Source organism: Coturnix japonica, chromosome 15 (genome assembly GCF_054131305.1).
Source record: "Coturnix japonica strain WE chromosome 15, WE-NBRP24, whole genome shotgun sequence".
Classification (NCBI taxonomy): domain Eukaryota; kingdom Metazoa; phylum Chordata; class Aves; order Galliformes; family Phasianidae; genus Coturnix; species Coturnix japonica.
The window spans coordinates 14,245,658-14,271,410 of NC_140677.1; the positions used below are offsets into that span (position 1 = coordinate 14,245,658).

General features: G+C 39.1%; 2 protein-coding genes across 19 annotated transcripts in view; one reads left to right on the forward strand and one right to left on the reverse strand.

Annotated features, from left to right (window-relative positions):
• Positions 1-18,175, forward strand: part of RAF1 (Raf-1 proto-oncogene, serine/threonine kinase) — a 57,554-nt gene extending 39,379 nt beyond the window's left edge. For 3 of the 12 annotated variants that reach the window (XM_015874718.3, XM_015874717.3, XM_015874719.3), the window contains 15 exons: positions 434-536; positions 2,075-2,232; positions 3,195-3,293; positions 4,706-4,859; positions 6,348-6,407; positions 8,290-8,317; positions 8,407-8,534; positions 9,242-9,359; positions 12,403-12,487; positions 13,252-13,428; positions 13,888-13,934; positions 14,623-14,741; positions 15,567-15,698; positions 16,052-16,186; positions 17,034-18,175. In XM_015874718.3, coding sequence (XP_015730204.1) covers positions 434-536; positions 2,075-2,232; positions 3,195-3,293; positions 4,706-4,859; positions 6,348-6,407; positions 8,290-8,317; positions 8,407-8,534; positions 9,242-9,359; positions 12,403-12,487; positions 13,252-13,428; positions 13,888-13,934; positions 14,623-14,741; positions 15,567-15,698; positions 16,052-16,186; positions 17,034-17,174 — 1,684 coding nt within the window. In that variant the 3' untranslated portion in view covers positions 17,175-18,175. The other 9 variants (XM_015874720.3, XM_085516934.1, XM_015874721.3 and 6 more) reach the window with 6 other exon arrangements.
• Positions 1,595-25,753, reverse strand: part of MKRN2 (makorin ring finger protein 2) — a 32,080-nt gene continuing 7,921 nt past the window's right edge. For 2 of the 7 annotated variants that reach the window (XM_085516949.1, XM_085516944.1), the window contains 4 exons: positions 24,363-24,473; positions 22,101-22,245; positions 21,344-21,499; positions 17,402-17,647 (listed from right to left, as the gene is read on the reverse strand). In XM_085516949.1, coding sequence (XP_085373075.1) covers positions 21,356-21,499; positions 22,101-22,245; positions 24,363-24,473 — 400 coding nt within the window. In that variant the 3' untranslated portion in view covers positions 17,402-17,647; positions 21,344-21,355. Of the gene's footprint in view, positions 2,626-17,401; positions 17,648-18,177; positions 19,167-21,343; positions 21,500-22,100; positions 22,246-24,362; positions 24,474-25,753 lie in introns of those variants that run through there. The other 5 variants (XM_085516947.1, XM_015874733.3, XM_085516945.1 and 2 more) reach the window with 5 other exon arrangements.

The following is a 25,753-nucleotide window of genomic DNA, read 5'->3' on the forward strand; positions in this document are numbered from 1 at the left end:
GGCTTAATGCTCCTTTAAGCCTCAGTCACAAGGCAATCATTTAAGGTTTCACAGCTCTGTATAACTGAAGTCCATTCTGAGGTCACAAGTAACTTCAGTACTGAAGCACGTAATACAGCTTTCATGTCACTAAGTCATGATTCATAATTTTTTGTTTTGTTTTTGTAGCTCCTAGGTTGATTATTTCAAATAATCCACATATTCAAATGACTCGTTTAAAACAAACAACAAGAGTTAAATTGCTATGGCTTAAAGTCACTCCTTATTTTTCTAAGTTTAAGATATTGAACTACAGATCACTCTAAGAGGTTAGCTGTGCTTTTTTGTTTGTTTTCAGTTTACTCAAGAAAGCTCACAAAGCATGGATCACTGATTAGATGTAACTTCTTACTTCCTAAGTAAATTTGTCCTCCCCACTTCTTCTTTCTTTCAGTAAAAAAGTGCGTTTGGATTGGAACACCGATGCTGCCTCCTTGATTGGTGAGGAACTGCAGGTGGACTTTCTTGATCACGTTCCACTCACTACACACAATTTTGTAAGCTTCTCCTCTTGTGTATTTTGAAATGAATGTTATTAGTTGAACTACATATTCAGTCAAGGAATGGCTTAACCCCGAGGGGCTTTCTAGCTCTGTAAACATGAGGGTTGGAACTTCAGAAGTGATGATTTGTCTTTTCCTCCCTGCTGCTCCCCATGAATTAAGTTGGCTAAATACCAGGTGACAGTGAAGTGTCAGAATATTTCATGGTTCCTAGATGTCACAAGCCTGAAGGCCTGAAGCTCACCTTTACCCCATCAACACCTCGATCGACATTTTTATTAGTTGTGACTGTATAAATATATATTTCTGTAACTTTTACCTGAAAATATCAAATCTTCAGAGTTCAGAATTAGGAGGTGATTCGCATTTTCAGTGTTTATCTGATTGAATAAAAAAAAACCCTGGATAAGCTCAGCAGCCTTATGGTTCTGTTGGCAATTGCACTGAATATGTAGAGGTGTTGTTAATTCTGCAGGGTCTTGAGGTTGCTTTGAGAGCTGATGCTGCCTGATAATTTTACAGTATTTTTTGGGTGGGTAATATAAGATTTGCTGAAAGCAAAGCAAATTAATATAGGTAATAAATAGTTTTAGGCCTTCATGCATGTAGAGGAAGAAGCAATCAAGATTACAGATAAGTAGATGATGAAGGCTGGTATTTGTTTGTTCATTTAAACAGAGATAGTGTCCAACTGTAAGAGTTTCACCTTCTGTTATTTTATTTTCCATGTGAATGAACTCTCTGCATTCTAGCCTGTTTCACTGTTTTGATCCAGAAGTATATTGTGCAAAGTGATTATCACTTACATCACTTAGAAAGCCTGGGATTAATTTGCAGTGACTGAAAATAGCTCTGCTTATACTTAGCAGTATTAGAAAACTACAAATAAAATCATTTGCAATTTCTTACAAAGCCTAATATTTTGCTCCAGAACTGAAGGAAATTCAGACTTGCAGGTGTTGTGTATGGTAGCGTTCCTTTGGAGGAGGAAAGCCTTTCGTCCATTTCCATGTCTTATTTTCATGTTTCAGCTTTAAAAATGTAAGACACCATTTTGAAAAATAGAATTTCCATAAAATTTTTTATATCCTAAGAAAATGATTTCTTACGTTAGGGTTATTGGTTGTCTATGGGCTCAAAACAAATATTGTGATGAGTAAGGAAGAGGTGGTTCTTATGATCTGCTCCTCCTTCACTTGTTATGATACAAACTAGACCAAAAAAACCGAGTTCCCACTCAGCTCTGTCACTTTGCAAAGTACAAGATGTTGCTTTTCAGTCTGATGGAGCAGATAATTTTATGCTGTATTTTCTATTCTTTGGGTAAGCAGTGCCCCAATTATTAGTGAGCTTTTTCAGGTTTCCAGCCGAACAAGAAATACACACAAGTTTCCTTGTGTAACTTTACGTTCAGTAACATTTTGAGGGCACTGATAATATTTTACCATTGTTTTTATTTATGTCAAGCTCTGAAGATGTTCATCCTGGCTAAGTAAGAGAATCTTGAATTAATCATTAAATCCATTTTCTAGGCTCGGAAGACGTTTCTAAAGCTTGCTTTCTGTGACATCTGCCAGAAGTTCCTCCTAAATGGGTTTCGGTGTCAGACGTGCGGTTATAAATTCCATGAGCACTGCAGCACTAAAGTTCCAACCATGTGCGTCGACTGGAGCAATATCAGGCAACTCTTGTAAGGACCATTCCTTTCTAATAGCAACAATTGTTCCCCGTGACAGACAACCATCTTGGGCTCTGGTTGTTTTCCTTTGTTCTTAAAATCTTACCATAGAGATGTATGTGGATCTTTGGGAGGTGTAGTGCTGTTCATCAGTTTACAGAACACATGTATTGATTTCATGAAACAGCCAGCAATGACTGTCTGTTCCCAGGCGAAGAAGGCCGATCAAATGCATTTTGTTATTGCTGTGGATTTCAGTATTCTCAGACAAACCAACAAATGTACTGAATGATCAGGCAGGTGCTGTAATGCCCTTCTGATTCAGCATGGGAAGGCATCCTAATTCCTCTTTATTACAATACTTCAGTTAGAAGAAAAAGAATTGATGACTTAATCGATTTTTACCTGTTGGAAAGATGAATGTTTGTATCAGTGCTCTTGATAGGCCATTGAAAATGAATAGAAAGTTGAGAAAACTGATGAAGGGTAATACTTAAAAAATACTGATTAGAGAAAGTTGAAAATTGCTGTTAGAAGTTTTTGCATGCAAAACAGATGAAACCTGTGAATGTGTTTGTATCGTTATTAGCGACTGTATTATTTTTTTTTAATAACTGAACTTGGTCACGTAGGTGATGAGATGAGCAACCAGAATTTAGGATGATTGCGTCACTTGATGCTACCAGAGTTTAATAGAAGTTAAATGTTAGTCTCATAGATCCTGTTGAGAAAGTCTGAAGTTTTGCAGAGTTGTTTCTGAAGTCTTAAGTTTAGTAAGAACACATGAAAATTCTCTGTGAGGATCTGATGATGCAGCTTTTAGTTGTACCATACAGAGAAAAAACGTTGTGGAAATACAGGAACTGGGGATGTGTTTGTGCCGAGCAACAGCCCTTCAGATCCTCAGTTTTAAGAGCATTGTACAGGAGGTAGTGTAGCAGTTGAAATTGTAATTGTTTTTGTTGATATTTCAGATTGTTCCCAAATTCAAATATCAGTGACAGTGGTGTCCCTGCACTACCTCCCTTGACAATGAGACGGATGCGGGAGTCTGTCTCCCGGATACCTGTTAGGTAAGCTAGTATTTCCTGTCATTTCTCTTTTGGGAAATACACTTGTTAAAAAACAAAAAAAGCCACGCTCCCAACTCCTTGAAAATAGAAGAATATAGAAGGACATAAACGTGCAAGAAGGCAACAGCACTTCATCACAGAAAATACCTAGTGTCAATTCTTACAGCGTCAAACAAAGCATCAACTGTGGAATTTATGTTTTTAAAGTTTAGTCTTAAGATTTTAAGTGAGGGTATTAAACGTTTTGTGGAGACCTTTGTTTACCTGCCTAAGAAGATTTGGTATTGTGTGAATTTTATTTCATCTGATCATGTAGCATACATGTAAGGCTTTATAGCTTATTTCTTGTGTGTGAGTCACATGCATTAACTAAAATAACGTCCTGCGTTATGGCTGTAGGGAAGAGATTAAAGAGAGCAGCGGAAATGGAAAATAGGCTCACGTTACAGAAAGTTCTGAGACCTGATTAGTAAGAACATCCCTGTAGTTTTACTGCTAGAATATAAATCGCTTTCTTTCCAAAGCAGCCTGTCTCTGATGATAATTTGTGCCTGTATTCTTTTCCTTGAAATCCTAGAGGCTGCAGAGGGCAGGCCAGCTTTTGTTTTTTCCACATCCCTTTGAAAAACGTTGACCTGTTCAGGAATGAGGCACAGAGCACGTAGCTGATTGCAAATGGTTCTATTTATTTATTTATTTGTTTGACTGGGAACTACATCAATAATTAATCTTACGTTCTCTTTGCCATGTTAGTCTGTTTCTAGTGTTACTGCACAGTGACTTCCTGATTAGGTAGCTGGTTGTTTTTGTGAAGGCTGTCTGGTTTTGGTTGAGCTATTTGTGTTATTTGGGATAAGTGAGGTTTGATTAACGTTAGCTGTGATTTGTAATTCTTCCCTGAGCTGGATTTCACTGTTGGCCTCCTGACAGCTGTTGGGATTCATGACTTCCTTGCTGGCTGTTCTGTGTGAGAATTTGAACAGTCTTGGAAGCTTCAAAAACTCAGGGCTAAGCAATAAAAAAGTACCTTTCAGGCTGTTCACTTAATAAGCTTGAAATGAGAGGTTTAAATTTAACTGCCTGAATTAATTAATCCAACAGAGCCAGTAATTTATCAATATATTAAATGTGATTTAATGGGGACTGAGGCGAACTGTGGCACATTGCATAATGGCAGAAGTAGGCTTAAATGTGTTAGATCAGTGTGCCAAGATTTTCAGTTTATTTCCTAAGTTAAAGTGTGAGTGGTTTGGCTGACCAGATAGTTTAGTTAGCATGTAAATCCCAATGTTCCCCATGTGTGAAATTTCATGTATATTCCTGCTTTTGGTAGATTACACTGAAGAGTATTTTCTTGACTGCTAGAGGAGGGGAAAAAATAACCGCAAGTTTCTCTCTTTCTTTCTTCTTAGCTCCCAGCACAGATATTCTACACCTCATGTCTTCACGTTCAACACATCAAATCCTTCCTCTGAGGGCACCCTTTCCCAAAGACAGCGATCTACTTCCACACCAAATGTCCACATGGTTAGCACTACAATGCCAGTCGACAGCCGGATAATTGAGGTAATATTGGTGAGGATGGATTATCATCCAGTTACGCTGAATTTGTGACTATCTAATAGTCGCTGGTTGGTGTTTTTTCTTTTTCTGTATTTCATGTACTCTTTTCCTTAACAGGCTGTGATAAGGATATATAGGTGGCACATCTGCCTAGAAAGTTAGTAGTTCATTCTTGCAATCTATCTTTATCAACTTCACTAAAGTTCTAGGTAGATTTCAGTGTCTTTGAAGTCATGAGGGAGGCTTAATAAGTGAGTTCCACAGATCTGAAAAGGGAACAAGCTCAGCTTTTCGGAACATGTGTTACTTGAGATATTGCAAAATGTTCTTTGAAATTTACATTTTAGGATTGGGGCGGGGGGCTGATGGCTGTTTAAAATGAGGCAGGAGTTGTAAGTCTGGTTGCAGTTCTCAGAGTCTGAATGTTCAAGTGAAAGCTGACTGTAGCACAGTAGCACTATACCCTTATAGAACTGGTGGCTCATGGGAAAGCCACCTCTATCTGAAAATACTTCTGCTGTTACTTGATTGCAGTAATCCCTTTATTGTTTGTTTGTTTATTTATTTTTTCCCCTTAGCTTGGGTCCTTACACTGGAAACAGTGAGAGTTTTTGGAAGTAAGGGCTAGAGAATCCTGTTTGTTTGTGTAAGGGAGTGATCTGCATGAAAGGCTTGCAGAAAGTAAATGATGAGCAGCAGGATTTCAGAGAGCAACGTGTACTGCCCTCTGCCCCTCCTGGAATAAGTTTAAGTCCTTGGCCAAACAAAATCCTTTGACTTCTGAGTTTCCTGGCTTATTCCTTCAGCTGGTAGGCTGTAGGCTTCTATGAAATGTAAAGGCTCTCCTAAATGTGCCAGAGAATTGCTCTGCATCTTCAGTGAGGTGAAATGAAGTGCACTGCAACCCTGTGACCGTTATTTGATTAGAAGCATTGTGGTAGCTGGATTTTATGGGGAGAGGTACCTCCTTACAGGCTAAGATTGTCTGCTCCTGCCCCCCTACCACAGAGGTTTGAACTACTGTCTTCTATGGCAGAAAACCAAAATGAAGCCTTACAGAAAGAGAATATGAATTAATAAACTTGGTAGTGTGATAAGTGTTTGAGATATTTCTTTCCTTATTCTTAATTCATAGCAGTAGAGAAGGAAATGCTTTCTATTCTGCCTATCATAGTGCACTGAATAAAATAGCTGCCCTGGCTTAGAGGCAGTAGCTGCTTTTCCAATAGTCTTTAAAAAAAGCAACCAGCAACATAGATATCAAGTACATTAAGGGATGATATGAGAAAAGTCCACCTCAGTAAGGTGATTAATCAGTCTGAATACTCGTGTAATGCTTTGCTTGAACAGGAATAGTTATTTATATATTCCCTGCACTTAATTATGATGTGCCAGACAACTTAGGTTACTTTTTCTTTCCTTTATCCTAACATTTCATTCTTAATTTTTTTATACTTCCTCTTTCTGTTATCTCTTACCCTGTTGGCATAGAATAACAGCCTGAATGCTTCTCCCAGTTCCTGGTGCAGACGATTTTGTTTGAGGGGAAGAGTAGGTATTTTCTTGGTGCATTTTGTTTTCTTGTGATTAACAGGATTGCTGTAACTTGTAAGCCATGGCAGTGTCCACATGAAGTGTTTAATCTGGAGCTGATTTAATGAAAATCTTTATAGCATGTGTGTACATAAATATCGAGGACAACACCTGGAAGAGGCAAATTGATAAAGAAAAATTCATTTTTAGTTGAGATGGATGGAGCCGTACTGCTGTGATAATTGTTATGCACTTGAACAGGCTTGGGTTATAGATCTGCTTGGTCACACAGCTTCTGAGGTATAAAACATTCTCAGATACATCTGTTGTGTGACAGGTTCCCACTGGAAACTATTTTGTTAAATTTAACTGTGCAAAAGTGTAGATGAAGAATCTGATGTACTTCGTATCAGAACAAAGGTGGCAGACTGCAGCACTGCTGTGTAGTGTCATTTGTGTTGTAAAAAAAACAAAAAAAAAAAACAATTTTTGGGGGTGTATTTGCCATAGGATCCGTAAGAAAAAGGAAAATATTCAAACTAGAACTGAAGGTCAGCAAAGATACTTCCCCCCGCCCCACCCCCCCCCTTCAGGTAACAATTCCTTAAGAATTAACTATGAGAGCAATTGATGATTATTTAGTGGTTCTTTACCAGCTTGCTTGAAAGAAATTACATTCTCAGGCCAGAGCAGAAAAACCACCACTTGTTATTAATGCAGATTCTGAAAAAGACTTTCAGTCCTCAGACCGGACAAAGGTAGTAATTTGTAGGAGTTCTCTGGTAGTTTATGTAGATTTTAATTCACTCAGGCATAGAGTAGAGGAGCTCTACAAGAATGTGCTATTTAGAATTCAAGCCTGGGAGAACACGGCTAACTGGCAACAATGATGTGTTCCATAAATGAATCATTAGTAAGGAAATTCTGGGCTAATTTGAAAGCCATACAGTGGAATATAGGCTTGTTCTGTCCTCCTATGAAGTCTTACATTTATACATTATTCTACTAATTAGTTAGAAAGTTTGAATTGACTTCTATTAACTTCTACAGTATTTAACATTTCTGTAGTGCATGTTCTTGCTTTGTACTTATACAGTACCTGGATATTTTACGTTTCCTGTTTGTACTTTGGGATAATGCATAGCAGGTGAGAAAAGTTGTATAGTCATGTTTGTCAGAGCTTAGTTTATCTTGTGCATGGCTGTAGAGTTGTGTTGTAAAGTGCCTGTGGCATGAGGTGAGAGTTGTCGCACTGTACCAAGTAGTGAGCTGTGTAAGAACGTGCTTTTCAACCATCATCAAACTTCTGTGGAAAACACTTGTTTTGAAATGGAGATGTTTTTGTGTTAGAGCACAAGGTGTAGTCAATTATGTGTTGAAATACCTCTACCATGCTATTTCTAAATGCTTATTGACCTGGAATATTTCAGGGGATTTAAAGTTTTCCTATTTACAATCCAGAACCTTTTTAAGTAATTGTCCCCTGGAGACACAGGGCCATCACAGGAGTGTTCAGATCATACGAGCATGAACAGCAATGGAGGGGTGGGAACAGAGACAGTATTTCTCACGTTTATTCTTGTTCCATGTCTTCTCCCCCCTCTGTTGGTTTTTTTTTGGTAGTAATACCTTTCAATATGCTGTGAACATTTTTAATGTGCTGTAAGTATTTGCCAGTTGCATGGGTTGTTTTGGTTTTCTTTTGTCTTTTTTTTCCTAAGTAAATAGGATTCTTGTAACTAGAAAATAACCAAGCTGCCATCTTTTAAAGGGACTTGGTCAGTAGTGTACAGCACTTGGTCTAAACTGTGAAGAACTATTTCAACACATTTATTTCTACTTGTTCATTTACATACTGTCATATACTTTATTAACTCTGTTGATATTTTCTCTGTTCTAGGATGCAATTCGAAACCATAGTGAATCAGGTATGGCTTCCAAAAATAAAGTATTATAATCATACTTTGTGTTTATGTTATCGTTTGTAACTTCGTTTTCTTTTGCTTTCACACATAAGCTTCACCCTCTGCTCTGTCTGGGAGTCCTAACAATATGAGCCCGACTGGCTGGTCTCAGCCCAAAACCCCAGTCCCAGCCCAGAGAGAGCGAGCACCCGGAACCAATACACAAGAAAAAAACAAAATTGTGAGTATTTTTGAACTACTGTATGTAAATACATTCAGTATGTTAAATTCTATGAAAATGATGGAGTGTTGGGGTAAATATCTGTACTTGAAAGACAATGCAAGCTGATGGAAATCTTTGACTGCTCTGCACTGAGTGTGTCACAGTGATAGAAATCTAACTTGGGAATGGGAGCATTACTGCCTTATGCTTTAAGTACATGGAAGTTATTTGACTTTTTATAAGTGCAGTTGCTCGGCGAGGTTCCCAGTTATAAACTGTGGATGTTGGAAAATTCTGCTCTCGTATTTTTTGTTGATTGTTTTCAAATATGTTGGAGTGCTGGAATTTCATTATTGAGATTTTTTCTTTTTAATTTTTTAAAATATTTAAGGTACCTGCAAATAAATAAAGAATCCCTAATTACTTGTTATGATCCCAGATCAGAGTTTATATCTCTAGAGCAGAATTTAATGATGTCTTTATAACTACCTAAAGTTTGGGAAATAATGAAATCGAGTTTTTCTTACACCTCCCGGTGTTGTGAGGTGCCCCTTCTTCCCCTCAGGATTCAGGTGAAAAACAAAAGCTCAGACTGCAGAACAGAACCCTCAGGGTTTTGATGCATCTCATTTTTCTGTAGAAAAAAGATATCTCCTTCTTGGCGTATATGCATGTAATGCATTTGATTAAGTACTAAAGTCAAGCTATGTCAATTTTTGTTGCAGAGGCCTCGTGGACAAAGAGATTCTAGTTATTACTGGGAAATAGAAGCAAGTGAAGTCATGCTTTCTACCAGGATAGGGTCAGGTTCTTTTGGAACTGTTTACAAAGGCAAATGGCATGGTAAGTTCCTCACAGCTGTTACTGCCTTCTCAAAATGTTAGTCCTATAGGAGGACACTAATGCAGAAAGAAGAATGGAAGTGTTTTAATGGGGCTGTGTGATTATCTACCAGCACAAGAACTGAGTGTGAAATACAGATTTCTTAGTTTTTGCACTGAGAAAACAAAGGCACGTTGCCAGTGCTGAAATCTGAGTCTCACAACTGCTAATTCTGTCTCCATCCATACTCTGAATCCAGCACCATTAAGTCTATGTTGTAAATTTTCACAGCATTATGTTAAATTGAATTTACATTGTTTTAAATTACCACTGTATTTCAATTAGCACACTTGTACTTGAGGTGGCAGGGAGAGGAAGTAAGTATGAATTGTTTTTATGGTGTATTTCTTATGAAAGAAATGGTTAATATGAGAGTTAATGGGAAAAAGCTGCTGGAGGACTTTGAAAAGAGGCACGTTGTGGAACTGCAGAATGAGATTCCAAATTCAGGGTGTCCAGTTTTAAACAGAAACACGACCCCCTTCAGGCCCTCATCTAAAAAGAAATGTGAATTTCTTATATTGTTTCACCAAAATGTTTGCAACTACTCTTCATGTATCAAGAACTTGTTTTAAAGAAGAAATTGTTTTAAAGAAGAAATGCATGGAGCTACGTGCTAACAAATAACCCTTAGTTGTGCACACAGAAGGACTGTATGCTATCACAGAATTCAGCATAAATAGGATTCAGTATCACATTCAAAGTAACTGTACAGATTTGTCCTGATTTCTGGGGAAAGCTGAGGTTAAATTGCCAGATAACGGCAGCCTGATGTGATTTTATAATCTTAATTGATGTCAGCAAATAACTGACACTTTTTTTAATGGCACTAACCTTCCATTAATGGATAAATAGTGGGAGAGCTTTTTGTTTTATTTGGATCTGTTTTGTAGCCAACACTTGCAGTGTGTCTTAAAAGACTGGAAAGTATTTCTTGGTTTTTTTTCTGCTTAGAACTGAGGATACGGGGAGCTCAGAGTGCACACTGTTTTTTTGGTAGTAAGCTGCTGTAATAGTATAAATGCAGCAATTCAGATGTCTTGGTGGAGTTGAAGAAAATTAACTGAAGTGGGGCAGATTGCTGCAAACTAAAATTTCTGGATTAGAATGGAGGTGTCAGATTTCCTAATATGCCCCGGTGCTGAAGGGCTGTTTGTACCTTTGGAGTGTACCTGTAAGGGCTGCTAGAGGATGTGTACAACTGTGTATAACCTGGATTAGGTTTCCAGTAAACTTCCTTGACTTAGTCTTCCAAAACAAACACGAAATTGATAGTGTCAGGGATGGTCTTGCTACGAGGAGTGCGTGTCTTGTTCAATGGGTATCTTGCACTTCCATATTTTTCCAGATTGTTCTGATGGTTAAGTACTAATTTTAATTATTTGCACCACTTCTGTTACAGACCTCATTTGGATCCTGTAGTGTCCTGTAGCATGCTTCTAAATTTAAAAGGAGGAAAGAAAACCAAGGCAGTTTAAATGGGTTGGAAGACTACCTATCATAAACACTCACATTTCCCCTTTGGCCCTGGTAATCAGCTCTAGGTTTTTGATGGTTGGGGGGTGGTGGAAGCTGATTGTCTTCAGATTGCTGCTGAACAGAATGAGTGCTGTTGTTTATTTCTTTCTGTAGAGCAAACTGCTTGGAGAATGCCATTGAGCTTAAAAAAAAGTGTGGCACGTGATCAATAAAAACTGTTGAGGTTAAAAACATGCCTTAATCAGTGGAAAAAGGATCATAATGGAGGATATACTGAAAAACAGTCTGAAAAGATTTGGCTTACAATCAGTGTATGCTGCATCCTTGTCTTGGTATAGCTCCTAGCAAAATACTTCTAATATTGATAAACCTTTTACTGGTCTTGCATTGTACATAAACAGTAGTTGCAGTAGGAACTGGCTCCTTTTAAGCCTGATTTGGTCGTCATGTGAAACTGGTAATCTTTCTACCTCTTCTGTTGTACTGCTCTGATGTGTGAGCACAGAGATCTCTTGAGTTACAAAAACAAAAAAAATCATCATCAAAAATGGAGGGGGAAAAAAAAAAAAAAAGAAAAAACAACAAAAAACCCACCGGACCTTTGTATAGTGAAAATGTGAGATGGTTCTCTTTAGGGAGATGCTGAAGGATGAAGTAGGAAATGTTTTGCATTCACTGAAGTTAAAGGAAAATATTAATGTATAATTGTGTGTTAGTGTAAGTTTGTGACTTCAAACCAGCGGTATGATTTAGTGCAAGATGCTGCAGTCTGTCACAATACTGTCTGAAACTTTCAAGTACCATTTATACATCCTTCCCGCACTTTGCAACATGGTTTTTAATCGAGCTGTCAGTGTTCCTAATGGATGTAGTTGATGGTGATATTCTAGAGATGTGCTAACGTTTTTCAAGTCTTTCTGAAAAGAGATGATGTTAAGAAGATGGAGTGATTGTAATAGCAGGTAAATCTGTCCTGATAGGGATTTTTATCTTATTGTAAGTGCTGGTTCTGTAATGTGAAGTGGCAGCAGCCTTTACACTGTGGGATAAGTGCACTTGGGAGTGGAAAATCTGAAATCTCTCTTTTATGCAGACTACAATTAGGTTTTGATTTACTTAAGCTCCTTTTACCTTCCTGTGGCACTGTCAGGGCAAGTTTATAAAACACTTGTTGAAAAGTAAATGTGAATTTGGTGTTTACCTCTTTCACCGAGGAACTTGGAGGGTCAGGCTGTTGGTGCTTACTTTGAGAACAGTCAGCTTCACTCTACTATCACACCTTTTATAACTGGTTCAGTTCTGCTGTTTTCTAGATAGGGGAGCATGGTGAACAATAAATGACTCTTACTGTTCTCAAATTCAGGTACATGAATTGTGTGGTCCTGCAGAAGTTTCTGGTCTTGGTCTGTTCTCAGATTTCTGGGGGTGTTCTGTGCACAAATTAGGGATTTTGCCTGTACTATGTAGTAACATTTTTGGAAAATACCTGCACTTTTAGTAACTTCAACTGTAAATGCATTTTCAGGGGATGTAGCAGTGAAAATATTAAAGGTTGTAGATCCAACCCCAGAACAGTTTCAGGCCTTCAGAAACGAAGTGGCCGTATTAAGGTGAGTTTGTAATTTCTTTGCTTAATTCTGTTATTTGAAGCCACAGTAATTGCTTGCAGACTAAACTGCCTTGCTCAATAGTGTACACTTAATAGGCAGCAAAAGCAGATTTCCAGAGAAAAAAAGAAAAGAGCACACAGTGATATTTCTAAATGCTGTTGTAGAGCTGTGAGACAGCAGAGAGAACTCAGTGGTTCTTCACTGGTTCTGAAAGCTTTTTCACATAACTGATACTAAGATCCACAATCCATCAGGCCATGTGTGGAGAACAGGAGAAAGTGCAGATCAGTAAATGCTGCTCTAGTTCCCATTGCTGGGCAGAGTTCTTGAGCTGTACATCTTCTGAAATTTGCAACATAATTCCCTTTCTTCAATATATTCTCTGATCCTCATATTTTGTTTTCAGATACTGGTTTTGTGATGTCCAATTAAGTAACTGTAACTTTAAAACAGAATCCTGTAGTTGAAACGATAAGAACTATTTTTTTTCATTCCCTTATGGTTTATAATGACTCTTTGGTTTCCAATTGGGATTCAGTCTTATATTTTAAGCTGTTACTTTCTCAGCTTTCAGGGTCCTTTCTGTTACTCCAGTTGCTTCTGTTAATATCACCTGCAAGTACGACTTGGCTACTCTCAAGAGCAGTGAATTCATTTTGCAAGATTTTTGTTTGCTTTGTTCCTTCAGACAAGAGCACGTTTTTAGAAGAACATGAAAACATTTTTATAAAGATATTAATTTCTTTTTCTGCTACTTCTATTAGGAAGACTCGGCATGTGAATATTTTGCTCTTCATGGGCTACATGACTAAAGATAACCTGGCCATTGTTACTCAGTGGTGTGAGGGCAGCAGTCTGTATAAACACCTGCACGTTCAAGAGACCAAGTTCCAAATGTTCCAGCTCATTGACATTGCTCGGCAGACAGCACAGGGAATGGAGTGAGTAGGATAAGCAACAGTGTCTGTGTCTATCTCATCTGTTGGAATGATGTTCCCTTTTTCTTCCCCAAACCCTACTGTGTGCTATTGCTGTAACACTGCAGTAGGTCGAACTGGTTTACTGAGTCAGGACTTGGTGTCTGAGTGCAGATGATGTGAATGATGTCTGGGGATGAATCTGCCTAATATTTCAGAACCTCTTAAACTGTTTAAGTCTTTGTCACGTAGATGTAAACCTCAGTATCTGTATTATGTTAAAGACTGCAATGTTAAGCACTCAAGTGACAAAGATTTTAACATCTTTAAACAAGCACGGTTATGTTCTTTTTGTATTTTTCCCATATAGAATCTTGTCTTAATTAATACTAGGCCACTAGCCATGTGGTAATCTGATATCAGAAGGCTTAATCTGCATGAACAGCACCCATTCATGTCACTTTTCTGCTGCTTCTTTCACAGCTATTTACATGCAAAGAATATCATCCACAGAGACATGAAATCCAATAGTATCCTTTCCTAACTTAATCTCACTGTGATGTGACAGTGATTTGTTGTTCACTTGGAGCTTTTTCTGGGAGAGGGTGGGGGCTGTGTGTGAAGTAGCTGTTTTAAATGCATGTAACAAAAATAAGTAATTTCTTTTGATGAATATGAAGTTACTTTTAACAAGGTCTTTCGTAAAAAGGCATATGCTTACTTACCAACCTGCTGTTATGAAGATGACAATAAGAGAAGCTGCAGTCATTTTCCAAATGTGACTTAGTGAATTAAAATAGTGTTAGTAGTGATGTTATAACGTATCTATTATCCAGATAGTGTATTGGAGAGAAGCTTTCTGTTCGATAAGGGATATGTGTGCATATGTGTCCGATGCTGTATCCCTTATGATTTTAATAAATATAAAACATCCTCAGATGACTGGCATAAATAAAGCCATAAATGTTAATTTAAACCTGAGAAGGAACATAGAGTATTAAGCAGACAGACTGTATACCTACATTTTGTGAGCTCTGTACGTATGGATGCCATGAAATTACTTCTCTGAGATACAACTTGTATCCCAAGTTGTATCCGGCAATACTGGATGGCTGACTTGGATTCCTGATAACCCTAACTGGTCACTTTGTAATCATGTCAGAAAATTCAGATGTGTTCATTTAAGTTTTCTATAGAATTTCCTTAACAATCCTTTAGATATATTTCTTCATGAAGGCCTCACAGTGAAAATAGGAGACTTTGGTCTAGCAACTGTAAAATCCAGGTGGAGTGGATCGCAGCAGGTGGAGCAACCCACTGGTTCCATTTTGTGGATGGTGAGCAGAGTATTTTACTATAGTGTAAACAGTTTGCTTTCACTCAGTTAATACATGTTTTGTTGGTTGAATGCAGTATTATTAACAGATCTTTACATCTAAATGACAACCTACGTTGTTAGCACTATGCAGACATTTAGTCCAATTATAGGATAAGTTAAAATTGAAGAATGGAGCACTTAACTGCCCCAAAGTAGACACTGTTCTGCAGTGTTTCCTCCTGAGTTTTTGGAGTTCTAACATACATGGCAAAGGCTGACAAGAGCTGTCAGAAGAACTGCAAGGAGCTGTTCCAAGGGGAGAGCCTTTCTCCTGTAGCCATCCCACCTTTCCCCAGAAGGGCTCTTCTCAGCTGGAAGGGAAGCAGCTGCCTTGAATCTGCTCAACAGGCTTTTTGTGGGATGGGTGAGCCCTGTCTTCACTGGCTGTCTTCATCATTGTCTCTTCCTCCTCTGCTCCCTGCTCAGGATCTGGCAGCATCTCTTCATGCAGACTTGCTGATCTGGCAAGCTTTGAGGCAGCTCAGAACTGCTGCAGATTGATGTCATTTTATGTTCCATTTATATTCCATTTTATGGAAGTTCTCAAGTCATACAGGAAAGTTTCTGAGGGTTCTTTGGAAGTGCTATTGTATGTCTATCTACATATGCAGTATACGTGCACTTGCTCATTTAGTAAGGAAGATGTAGAAAAGCACTGACAGAACCTGAGGATCCCATCCTTTGTTAAGTAATGATTCCTCTTGGCTTTCCATTTTCCTGTTTGCTTTTCTGTTTCCTAGCTTGTTAATACCACTTTTCGCTTATTGCTTTTCTCCTTGTAAAGGCACCAGAAGTGATACGGATGCAGGACAGTAATCCGTTCAGTTTTCAGTCAGATGTCTACTCCTATGGAATCGTACTGTATGAGCTCATGACAGGAGAGCTGCCCTACTCCCACATAAACAACCGCGACCAGGTAAGAAACAGCCACTTCATGCTGCATGTTACAGTATTAAATGTTAATTCATTATTTAAAGCTTTCTTCTGTAGAGCATGAACTTAAAACTATTCTTTTCAGACTATAGTAATGCTTTTGCATCTTGGGAGTATTATAAACCACTGTGTCGCTGATTTAATTAGGTTCTACGTTACACAAAAGCAAGGCAGTTGTTTCCGTTAACTGATCTGGACAAATGCACAAGGCTCTGCTGCTGTGCTGGGCTTTGGCACTCACTGATGTTTAGTGACTTTGGGACATCAGAGCTTTGAATGAGTGACACAGCTCCTGTGGTTTGAGTTCTCTGCTACTTACTGGCTGTTCTTCTTTAGATTATTTTCATGGTTGGCCGAGGATATGCTTCCCCAGACCTCAGCAAGTTGTACAAGAACTGCCCCAAAGCAATGAAGAGGCTCGTAGCAGATTGTTTGAAGAAAGTTAGGGAAGAAAGACCCTTGTTTCCACAAGTAAGTGGCTTTTTTCAGCATGTAAGTATTTGATAAGTAGCCATTACCACACAGAACACCTTAAGTGGACACAGGTCTAGAAACTGGGAGTAGATGCAGGAATGAAGTGTAGCATGATCCTGGTGCTGTTTGGTCATAAGTCCGCCTTTAATAACCCAGCTCCCTTGAGCGGATCCTAATGCTGATATAGAGGATTCAGGTTCAAAGTACTTTAAAATAACATCCATCCTGACTGAAGCATTGTTGGACACCACGCTGCTCTCAGAGCACTTTGCTGTCAAGACCATTCCTTATTTTTTTCCACAACTTTGTACAAGCAAGCAAAATTCAGGGAGGGGATTTAAATTCCTGTAGCAAATTTTTATCTATTTTTTTTCCCCACAAAGGATACTTGACCTTTTCTGTTAAAATAACTGGAATTGAATTGCAGCACTTTTTAAGATGTTACTGTTACATTTAAGTACAACTGGCTGTTATTTGATGGCTTCTTTCTAAATTTGGTTCTAAAGAGACCGTTAGGAGGAAGATGCCGTTCTTTCCCTGCTGCGCTGTTGCAGAGTACATAGATGCTTGCTTCTTGATTGCCTTATTGATGAACTATTAATTGAAAAGTACCTGTCTATCCCCTATAGTACCTATCATGAATGTCCTCCCAGCAATGAAACTCTGTGGCAGAGTTGGATTCTTCAAACTGGAACATTCTTAGAGCATTGTTTTCAGTCTCCACGTAGTACATTGCTCCCTTATGGATACTGGTAAAGCCCTAAGAAATGAATGTTGAAGACTTAGGTGAAAAGAAATGGCTCTTTCTAACATGTCATCTTCTCATTTTATGTCTTTCACTCAGATACTGTCTTCCATTGAACTGCTGCAACATTCTTTACCCAAAATCAACCGGAGTGCTTCCGAACCATCTCTGCACCGCGCATCCCATACAGAGGACATAAATTCTTGCACATTAACATCCACAAGACTGCCTGTTTTTTAGGATTGTGCTCCCCTTCCTTTAATCTCTCCATCGATGGGAAAGGAACAGAAGTTGTGCTTTTAATGCCTCAGTGTACAGGATCAGTGCCAGCAGGATCATCCGCATCCCCATTTAAGAACAAGCTGCTAAGGATGTTTGCAGTCCTTACCCTGCAGGGACACAGCTCCACATTGCCTTTTTCTACAGTTTCTTCTACTGGGATAGTTAACAGACTACAAATCAAGAGGTCTATTACTATTTTTTTAATAGATGCACTTGAGCCTTATTTTTCCCATACACCGAAGAGATGGATCTTTCTTTGGCAGTGTTTCTGGGTTGATTTGAATCTGCTGATAAACTGGTATTTTGTACAGCAGGGATGACCTGCCCTGGCATTTGAGGAAAGCAAGATGATGCATCTGGTGCTCTCTGATTGCCCCGTGCCGCTTCACGTCAGGGGAGTTTTGCTGGAAATGGGAAATCTGCAAACAAGACTGAGGGAAGAAGAAAAAAACTTTCTGGAAATCAGCTCCTGCCTAAGAGCTTTCATCAAGCCAATGAAATAAGTTAAAATGCTAATTCAACACAAAATAGTTTTGCAATAGTTTTGCACATAGAAGAAAAACTCTTGCAAAGGAATGGAGTATATTCTAAACTGTACTGCTCAGAGAAGGAAGCTAGCCAGTCTTGCTACAGTCATCTTCGGTAACTTAAGCGGCTTATTTTGGTACTATGGACTTGTTTCTTGCAGCCCAATGAGGTGGTAAGTGCAGAAAGACGGGCTTTTGTGGCTGATAAAAGGCTAATTAACAGTATCAGTAAACTTCTGCAAAACGAGCATAGTTTTCATCCCATCTGAAGCTGTCGTCCAAGAGATGCACTATCAAGAGGAAACTGAGCATATACAGTTTTTCTTGCTGATTTGGGTTTTAATTTTGTTTTTATTGCTCCTGAGAAAATGCATTTATTGTAAGCCAAGGTTCCTCTGATTATCTTATTTTAATAAAATAAATTAAATTTTAGGTTTAAGATTCAATGTCATCATTTAATGTAGTAATTCATATTTTGACACACATTTACATTTGAAAAGTTCAGGAAATAACATTTGGAATAATTTTTAGGATAAATATTAACTGCACCAGTAAAAATAGATAAAATACTAGATGTGACAACCTACCAGTTCCCATTCACTTTACTTTTAAGATGGTTTTGGTGTTACTGTAACAATCTTTCAGCAGCATCTACTAGATACGTACACTGATACACAATCAGGTGAGTCACCTGCACCACTTCTGCTCTGCGTTGTATCTTCTGTGAGCCTGTTTTTTCCCCTTGGGTGACGTGTTTTGTATTGGTTGATTAGGCAGCAGGTGACAAGAAATAGGTGGAATTACTTTTTAGATCAGTGTTCTGTTCAAGTAGAGGAGAATTTAAAATACATAAGCCAGAAATGTACTGGTTTAATAGCTTGACTGTCCTCAGAACATCACCCAGGGATCAGCATTTCATCCTTGTAATTGAGCATTGCCATAAATGTGCATTTGGCATTGGTGGAAACAGTGCTGTATACAGATCAGCATGCTTTTCAATGGCGTTGTTGTTAGCTTAATTGCAGCCCTTTCTCTCTCATTTTACCTTCGTTTTAATTAGTGTTGAGAAAGAAGGAAGAAAGGAAAAGGGAGGTGATGGAGTCACCGTCCCTGGAGGTGTTCAAGAAGGAGGCAGATGTGGCACAGCAGGACGTGGTTAGTGGGCAATATTGATCTCTTCCAACATTTATGGTTCTATGATTCTATGAAAAGCTGCTTTCTTTAGCACTGAACCCCCAAAAGGAAAGCAATGGTTCACTCTTATTTAAAAACAGATTCTTTGTATGAAAGCAGGAGTATTATTTTCATTAGTATTTGATGTCAATCTAGAGTTTGAAAGCTGTAAAATGAAGAAGGTAAAAGGTCTGAGTCCATCTCACTGCTTTCACGTTAGAGCTTGTCTTCAGGTAATTGCTGGGCAGCTCTGAAAAACAAGTCACCTTCTGTACACCAGGTTTTTGTTTCCTGCTTGGTGTTCTTGTTACTTTGCTCCAGGAATGCCCTGTCGAAGGTGAAGACTCTTCTCTCCATTTACTGTTTTTTAATATGTATTTTTCATTGCTGAAAATATTTATGTGAAAAAAGTGTAGGAACAGCTAAAAAAAGCTTCAGTGGGGAGAGGCTGAGGGATGTAAGTATGTATTGAGTAGAAAGTACGCAAGAAAGAGCATCCATCTGACAGAACTGCACCTCTCAGCTGTACTTACCTTCCTTCACCTTCACAGTGAGTGATACGAGCTGCACTGCGATAGGATTTACTGCATTAGGACCACGACTTGTGCCTTCAAATGCCAGTTTTAAAAAGTGGAGCAGTAAGTGGTTATAGGTGCTTATGAGCTAAGGACTGACTAAAGAGTGGAGTAAGCACTGCGCAGAATTAATTCTAGTGTTGAAATAGTCCTGCAAACATCACTACATCTCCTAGATCAGAACAGAGAGCAAAGTTTGCACGTTCCCTCTTGGGACCCAGTTTGTTACCCAGCAGAGATGGAAGCTGTGTAACAAACCAGAGGGACAAAGGGCTGTTTTACACAAATGCCTCTAAATTCACTTTGCTTCACAACAATTTCTGCCATCTCAACAATCCAGCTTTCTCAAATGCTGGAGTCCTGAAACGGTGAGCAACCTTACAGTGTGTTCATAGGGCAGCAGAAGTGTTGGCCCTTCACTTGACTTTCAAGATTACACGCTGTATTTGCATGGAAAAAAATCTTTGCTTGTACTAAGTACCCAGTAGCTATTTCAGTTGTTGAACTGCAGAGTTGATACAAATGACTCAGCAAAAATAACTTTTACAAATTCAACTGTCATATCATGGATTGCTTTTGCTAGAAGTATAATTAAAACAGAACTTAATGATTCTCAAAGCTTCAGCAGCTCAAACATGACTTACAATTTAAAGAAAGAATTTGCTAACATTGCTTCAATACCTGATTTCCTGGACCTCGACCAGTGCTTCCTTCTAATGAGCACAAGGTCCTGCAGGGAGACACCTGGAACTTCACCTGCCCTTTAAATAACCATAACTGCCAGCTGGGGCTGTGAGGTACCTGGAAGTAGGGCTGCCCTGAGAATACATTACAGAAGGATGTGACTCAGTATGCTAGAAATACAGGGCAGTGGAAAAGCCCGAAGTATCTGCTGCCCCCACAGGTAGGGTGAGCAGTGGCCACTGTTGTTTTTTTTTTGACTGAAATGATTCAACATGGTGCAGACGCAAACCATAAGATCACTGATAGGGGGGGATCAGAACATTATTTAGTTACCTCATTTAATTTTTGCTTTAACCCAAATGAAATTTTCCCTTTGAATTAAATACATTTGATCTTGTTAAAACAGAAAAAATGATCTACTGCTGTTTCAATATTGAAAGTTTCTGACTTCTTATGCAGTGCCCAGTAGCATCTTTGTGCTGCAAGTATTATTTACCTGTGCATTTTTGACTCCAGTATTGGAACTACAGCTCTGCCTGGAGATTCTAAATTGCATTTGCTTTACAGCAGGTGCTGTAAGAAATTAGGAAACCTTTCCTGCAACTATACACCTCATTATTTTACAGCAATGGTAGGAACCTGATTTGTACCGTCTCTGGCCTGGCAGTGCCCTGACTACTGAAGCACTCACGGTAGGAGTACACTGAGCCTTACTCAGAACTCCATGCTTTGACATATGATGTATCAGCACTGTTGTTGTTTTTAAAAAAGGAAAAGCTGCATGGATCCTACTGTGTTTCTGCAGATATACATTCAGTTAATTTAGGGGGAAATATGCACCCTATTCTGATAGAGCAATGGTTTTAACATGTTATGCTTTAAAAGGCAAGAGAGGAGCTGTATGTAACACTACCATTCAATTTACAAGACAGCTTATGTCAGGCCAAGAGGAAGAGGACCCTCTTGGGATCGAGGGATTTTTTTCCATGCAATCAATTTAACTTTTTATGTATAATTTAGTACTCTTGTCGCCATACAACAACAACTATCTGAAAACTTCACCAGGTCTGCACGAGTAGACCACAGGGCACATTCAGTCAGTCCAGCTGTGCTGTAAGAAGTAAAACCACTGCTAAATAAATAGCTAGATTGTTACAGAAGAAATCACCTTCGCTTGCCTTTATTGAGAAGTAGCAGAATCCTCCTCAGCCCCAGAAAGGTGCATGAAAAGTTCTCCGAGTTCTGTTACTTGATCGTCTGTGCTGCTCACTGTTCTACTTTCCCTGTCTTCAATAAAGTCCCACAGGCGAACAGAATTGAAGAACTGCAACAGAAGGGAACCTGATTTAGCTTGGCCCACGTCCATTAGAAGTTTGTTTCCTTTCTCAGTCATCTTTCCTCATGAACTTCTTTAAATAAAGAAGCTGAGACTGAAAAGTTGGCATTTATTAATTGTTCCAGCAATATTTGCTGAGACAGTTACAACATAAGAAATAGCTGGTGTCTTAACTAGCCAGTAGTAACGAGCTGTATCTAAATACTGTTAAACTAGAAGGCCTGTCAACCATTCCAGATGCTGGCTGAGCTATAATGAGACTCTGAGAAGGCTTTAACCATTTTAGCTGTGAATTGGACCTGCTAGGCCTAGGCAAGCAATACTAATTTTAATACCACTGTAAGTGGAAGCTTTAACTGTAGAATCTCCTTGAGAAAAAGACAGCCTATGAGCAGCACTGGTAAAACAAGATGAATTATTGTTATTAAATGAAAGGTGGCTTCTCTTCCTAATAACAAACCTCTGCCTCAAGGAAAGCTGATCGATACTTAACTTTTCTGAGGCCATTCATTGTATGACACATCTTTAAGTAGTGCACTTCACGTTCAAGAAATGTCTTCAATTACAACTGACTGTAACATTTCCTTACCCGCACGGTTCCCTCAGAGCTGAGCTGTTTCCTTGGTTTCTCAGGCTCAGCTCGTGTCCCATCTGGATAGGCGTGAAGGTAAAGACACTTTCCTCCAAATGGACAAGTTCCTTTCCCTTGTTCAAAGTACTTGCAGGGTTTTTTCCTGTTTCAATGAGAAAAGAGTTGTTGCCTTCAGCTAGCAAGGAAGCAGATCACTTTGTACTATTACAACTGTAGTCTGCTCGTACCACTAACATACAAGAGTTCTGGTGTCCTTAACTGTTAACAGCTAAAGCAGATTGGAAAGAAATCCAAGAGTGGACAAAGGAATACACAAACGAACACCAACATAAGTTTACAAAGAAAAAACATCTTAAGCCAGTGAAATAGAATGATGTTCAAAGAATGCCATCTATCCAGCATGGATGCATTTCTATCACACTGAACAAACCCAGTGCTATTTGTTAGCACTCCTCCCCAGTGTCTTGATCACTTTGTTTTTATGAACGAGTTGAGTTCCTCTCATAATTTTCTTTGGAAGTTCTGCGATAATAATAACAGAATTAAGTTTCCATCAGCTTTGCTGGTCAGCTAATTCGCTGGAGTTGTGTAGCCACTTTCTATAAAGGTGTTATTGGGGAGGGGGTGTTGTGATGGGCTGTTCTCTAATGAGAAGTATCTGGAGGGAACTACAGGGAAATTGCTATTGAACTTCCAAACAATGTGCAAACGGCTACAAAACTGTTCCCTATAACCTAAACACGCCTACAAAATAAGAAATACATGGGGAAGAAACCCCAACAAAAGAAAAAAAACACTGCCCCAGAAAGCAGGCAGTACATTCAAAAGTGGAATTGCGCTGTCCTGGAAACCTGAAGTCACAGAGCACTTGTGTTCTAACCTAACTCAGTCAGGACTTCTCTTGCAGAATGGATTTGAACGGTGAGCACCCCTGCTCTTAGACTTTCCTTTAACAAACACATTACTGGCATTTTTTCTATGAAACAACACACCCTCAAGTTAATTTAACTGCCAAGAGATCATTCATAAAACTCTCTGGTACAGCAATTATAATCCAACGTGTTACTCTTAGCTGAGCACTTAAAGCAAAAGCCCCTTTCTGTTCTCAAAATAACAAAGCCAAAACCCAACTTGTAACAACGCTACCTGACACCACTTTTCCAACAAAACAAGTCTACTTACGTAGAATGTGGTCATTTACAAACCACTAAGCCAAGATTTTTAGCACAACTTATTACCCTCAATACAAACTCGTTTAGAATTAAAATATGAAACCACAATGGCAACAGGTTGTATTGAAAACAAAAAGCTCCTCAGCTGCCCAAAGAGGAGAAGGAACCTCCACAAGATATTCAAAACCCATCTGTGCAACCTGCAGCGGGGAGTTGGACTGATGATCTCCAAAGATCCCTTCCAACCCCCTAAAGTGATTTTATTCAAATACTCTGTCTGACAATATAAGGCAAGAAGCTGGTTTGAACATTGAATGGAGTAGTACCACTTTCAGCAATTCTGCTGCTAAGCTGTAAGAGAAAACTCCCCAAGAAGCTGAAGAGCTGGTAGGACAGCTGTGCACAGATTGAAGTAATAGCTATGCTGACTCCATAAGGCAAGTTTTAGAAGCTGGTGCACGTCACAGTTAATCTGTGCACCATATTGCAAGACAGCCATGACTCATTTGTGTCAGGCATAATCCTGCTTGTTTCCCTTTACAGAGTGAGGTAAGTAATGGTTCCTCATTGTTCTCTGAATAAAGTGACCCTTATATCTCCATGCAAACACAGCTTTGCAAAGCTGCTGTCACACGATGCTTTCACAGACCTCCCCAGCGCTCCAATCACCAGGAAAATCTAATAAAGGGAATGGAGTGATGCAGTATTTTACGTTTCCAGTAGCCGTTACATAAGACCTGTAAATTTGTATCCTGTATCGTAAAAATTAAGTTTTCCTTCCTCATTTGTTTTCCTCTGTGTGTGACAACCAACACAATGCACGTATATTCAGTTTTGACAAGTGAACTGAAACAACCTCAGTATTTCAGAGCACGAGTTCAAGTACCTCCTGAACTATAATTACAACAGACCCTTTGATAGCAGTCACAAAGTTCAGCTTATAAATAACGGCGTGCTGTTACCAGTGAGTAAGAGTTATCTGTAGAATAGATCGTAATTACACAAAGTTTAAAAATAGAGGCACTTTTGATTAAGTGTTGGTGAATCTCAAGGACAACACAAGGAGTACTTTGGTTGATGAACTTACCCCACTCCCTGCTTAAATGCTTCAATCAGTTCGTTTTTCTTCTCCTGGTCTTCTACCCAATAAGCGCTGGGAATGACGAACTCCGATATCACACGACACTCTGGGCAAGACCTGAATGGATCAAGACAGAGAAACAACGCTTTGTTACTTTCTGAAAGCAGCACTCGGTGTATTAGCCAGGAACTGCAGGTCCCTGAGTGGAAGGGAGACAGTCTGCCAGGCTGATGCACCAGACAAATGCACAGCACACATGGGCACGTTTGTTACTAGCACCAGCTGAAATAATCTGGCTGACTCATAGAATGACTTGGCTTGGAAAGGACCTCAAAGATCATTTAGTTCCAACCCGCTGCCACAGGCAGGGTTGCCAAATGCAGTAAGCCTTGTGCTGCTTTGCATTTATTTCAAGACTTGAACAAAATAAATAGATGTTTTCTGAAGAAACGTGGCTAAAGTTCCAGTGCACAGAAATAAAGTACCTGCTAAACAAGTACTTCAGCTCACGTACAGCAAAAAGCCAAACCAGATGCATAACAAAAAAAAATTTTCCTAAGCCTGACCTGCAATCTGCCAGAACTGACGAGTTGGTAATTCAGTGGCTTTATGAGATGGATTTCTTCATCAGGATTTAAGATCAAGAATCAAATATGCACCTTTTGGTGCCCTGAAAAGCCTAGAAGCATTACTACCCGTGCCACACAAGCCACATGGAACACATGGTGTCTCTGCAGGCAGTGCTTTTCAAACTAAACCAAGTCCCTCTTTCAGTGGATCCAGCATGCTCACTACTATGAATAAATATAAAAAACACAGTTGAGCAATTGTATCTACTCCATACACAAACCTGGTACCAGAGCACTGTTTCGATAAGAAAGCCACAGTCCCTGCTGTAGACACAGTATCTCAGTACCTGTCCATCAGAAAGCTTTGCTCCAACAGAGGCTACACTGCACTGAGGTAACTTTCACTTTGAGGCAACCATCAAGGGAAGTTTTGCAGAAGAGTTTATCTTGGCAGAGGAATGACAATATTTCCTACCTCTCCCTCAGTGTGCTTGTAAGTTGGAAGAGCTTTCAAAGAGATTCTGAAAAAGGAAACTGCCCCAGCTGATTGTTTAGAATTCTTTCTAAGGAAGAGTACGTTTGGAATACACTACATACACAGACAAAGGAATTTACTCAGATACAGATGTGCGACTGATGGGAGATCTAGCTTGAGTAAACTATAGTTTACAGAAAAATGCAGTAATTAAGCACATGCACAGAAAGGAAAGAGTTGCTGTTTGTGCAAATGAGTTCCTGTCAGTGCAGCAGAGGCACAAGTTAACTCAGTACTCTGCAGTCCACATTTGCACTTTGCCCCGTTGTCAATGCAATGACAGAGGCCAACAT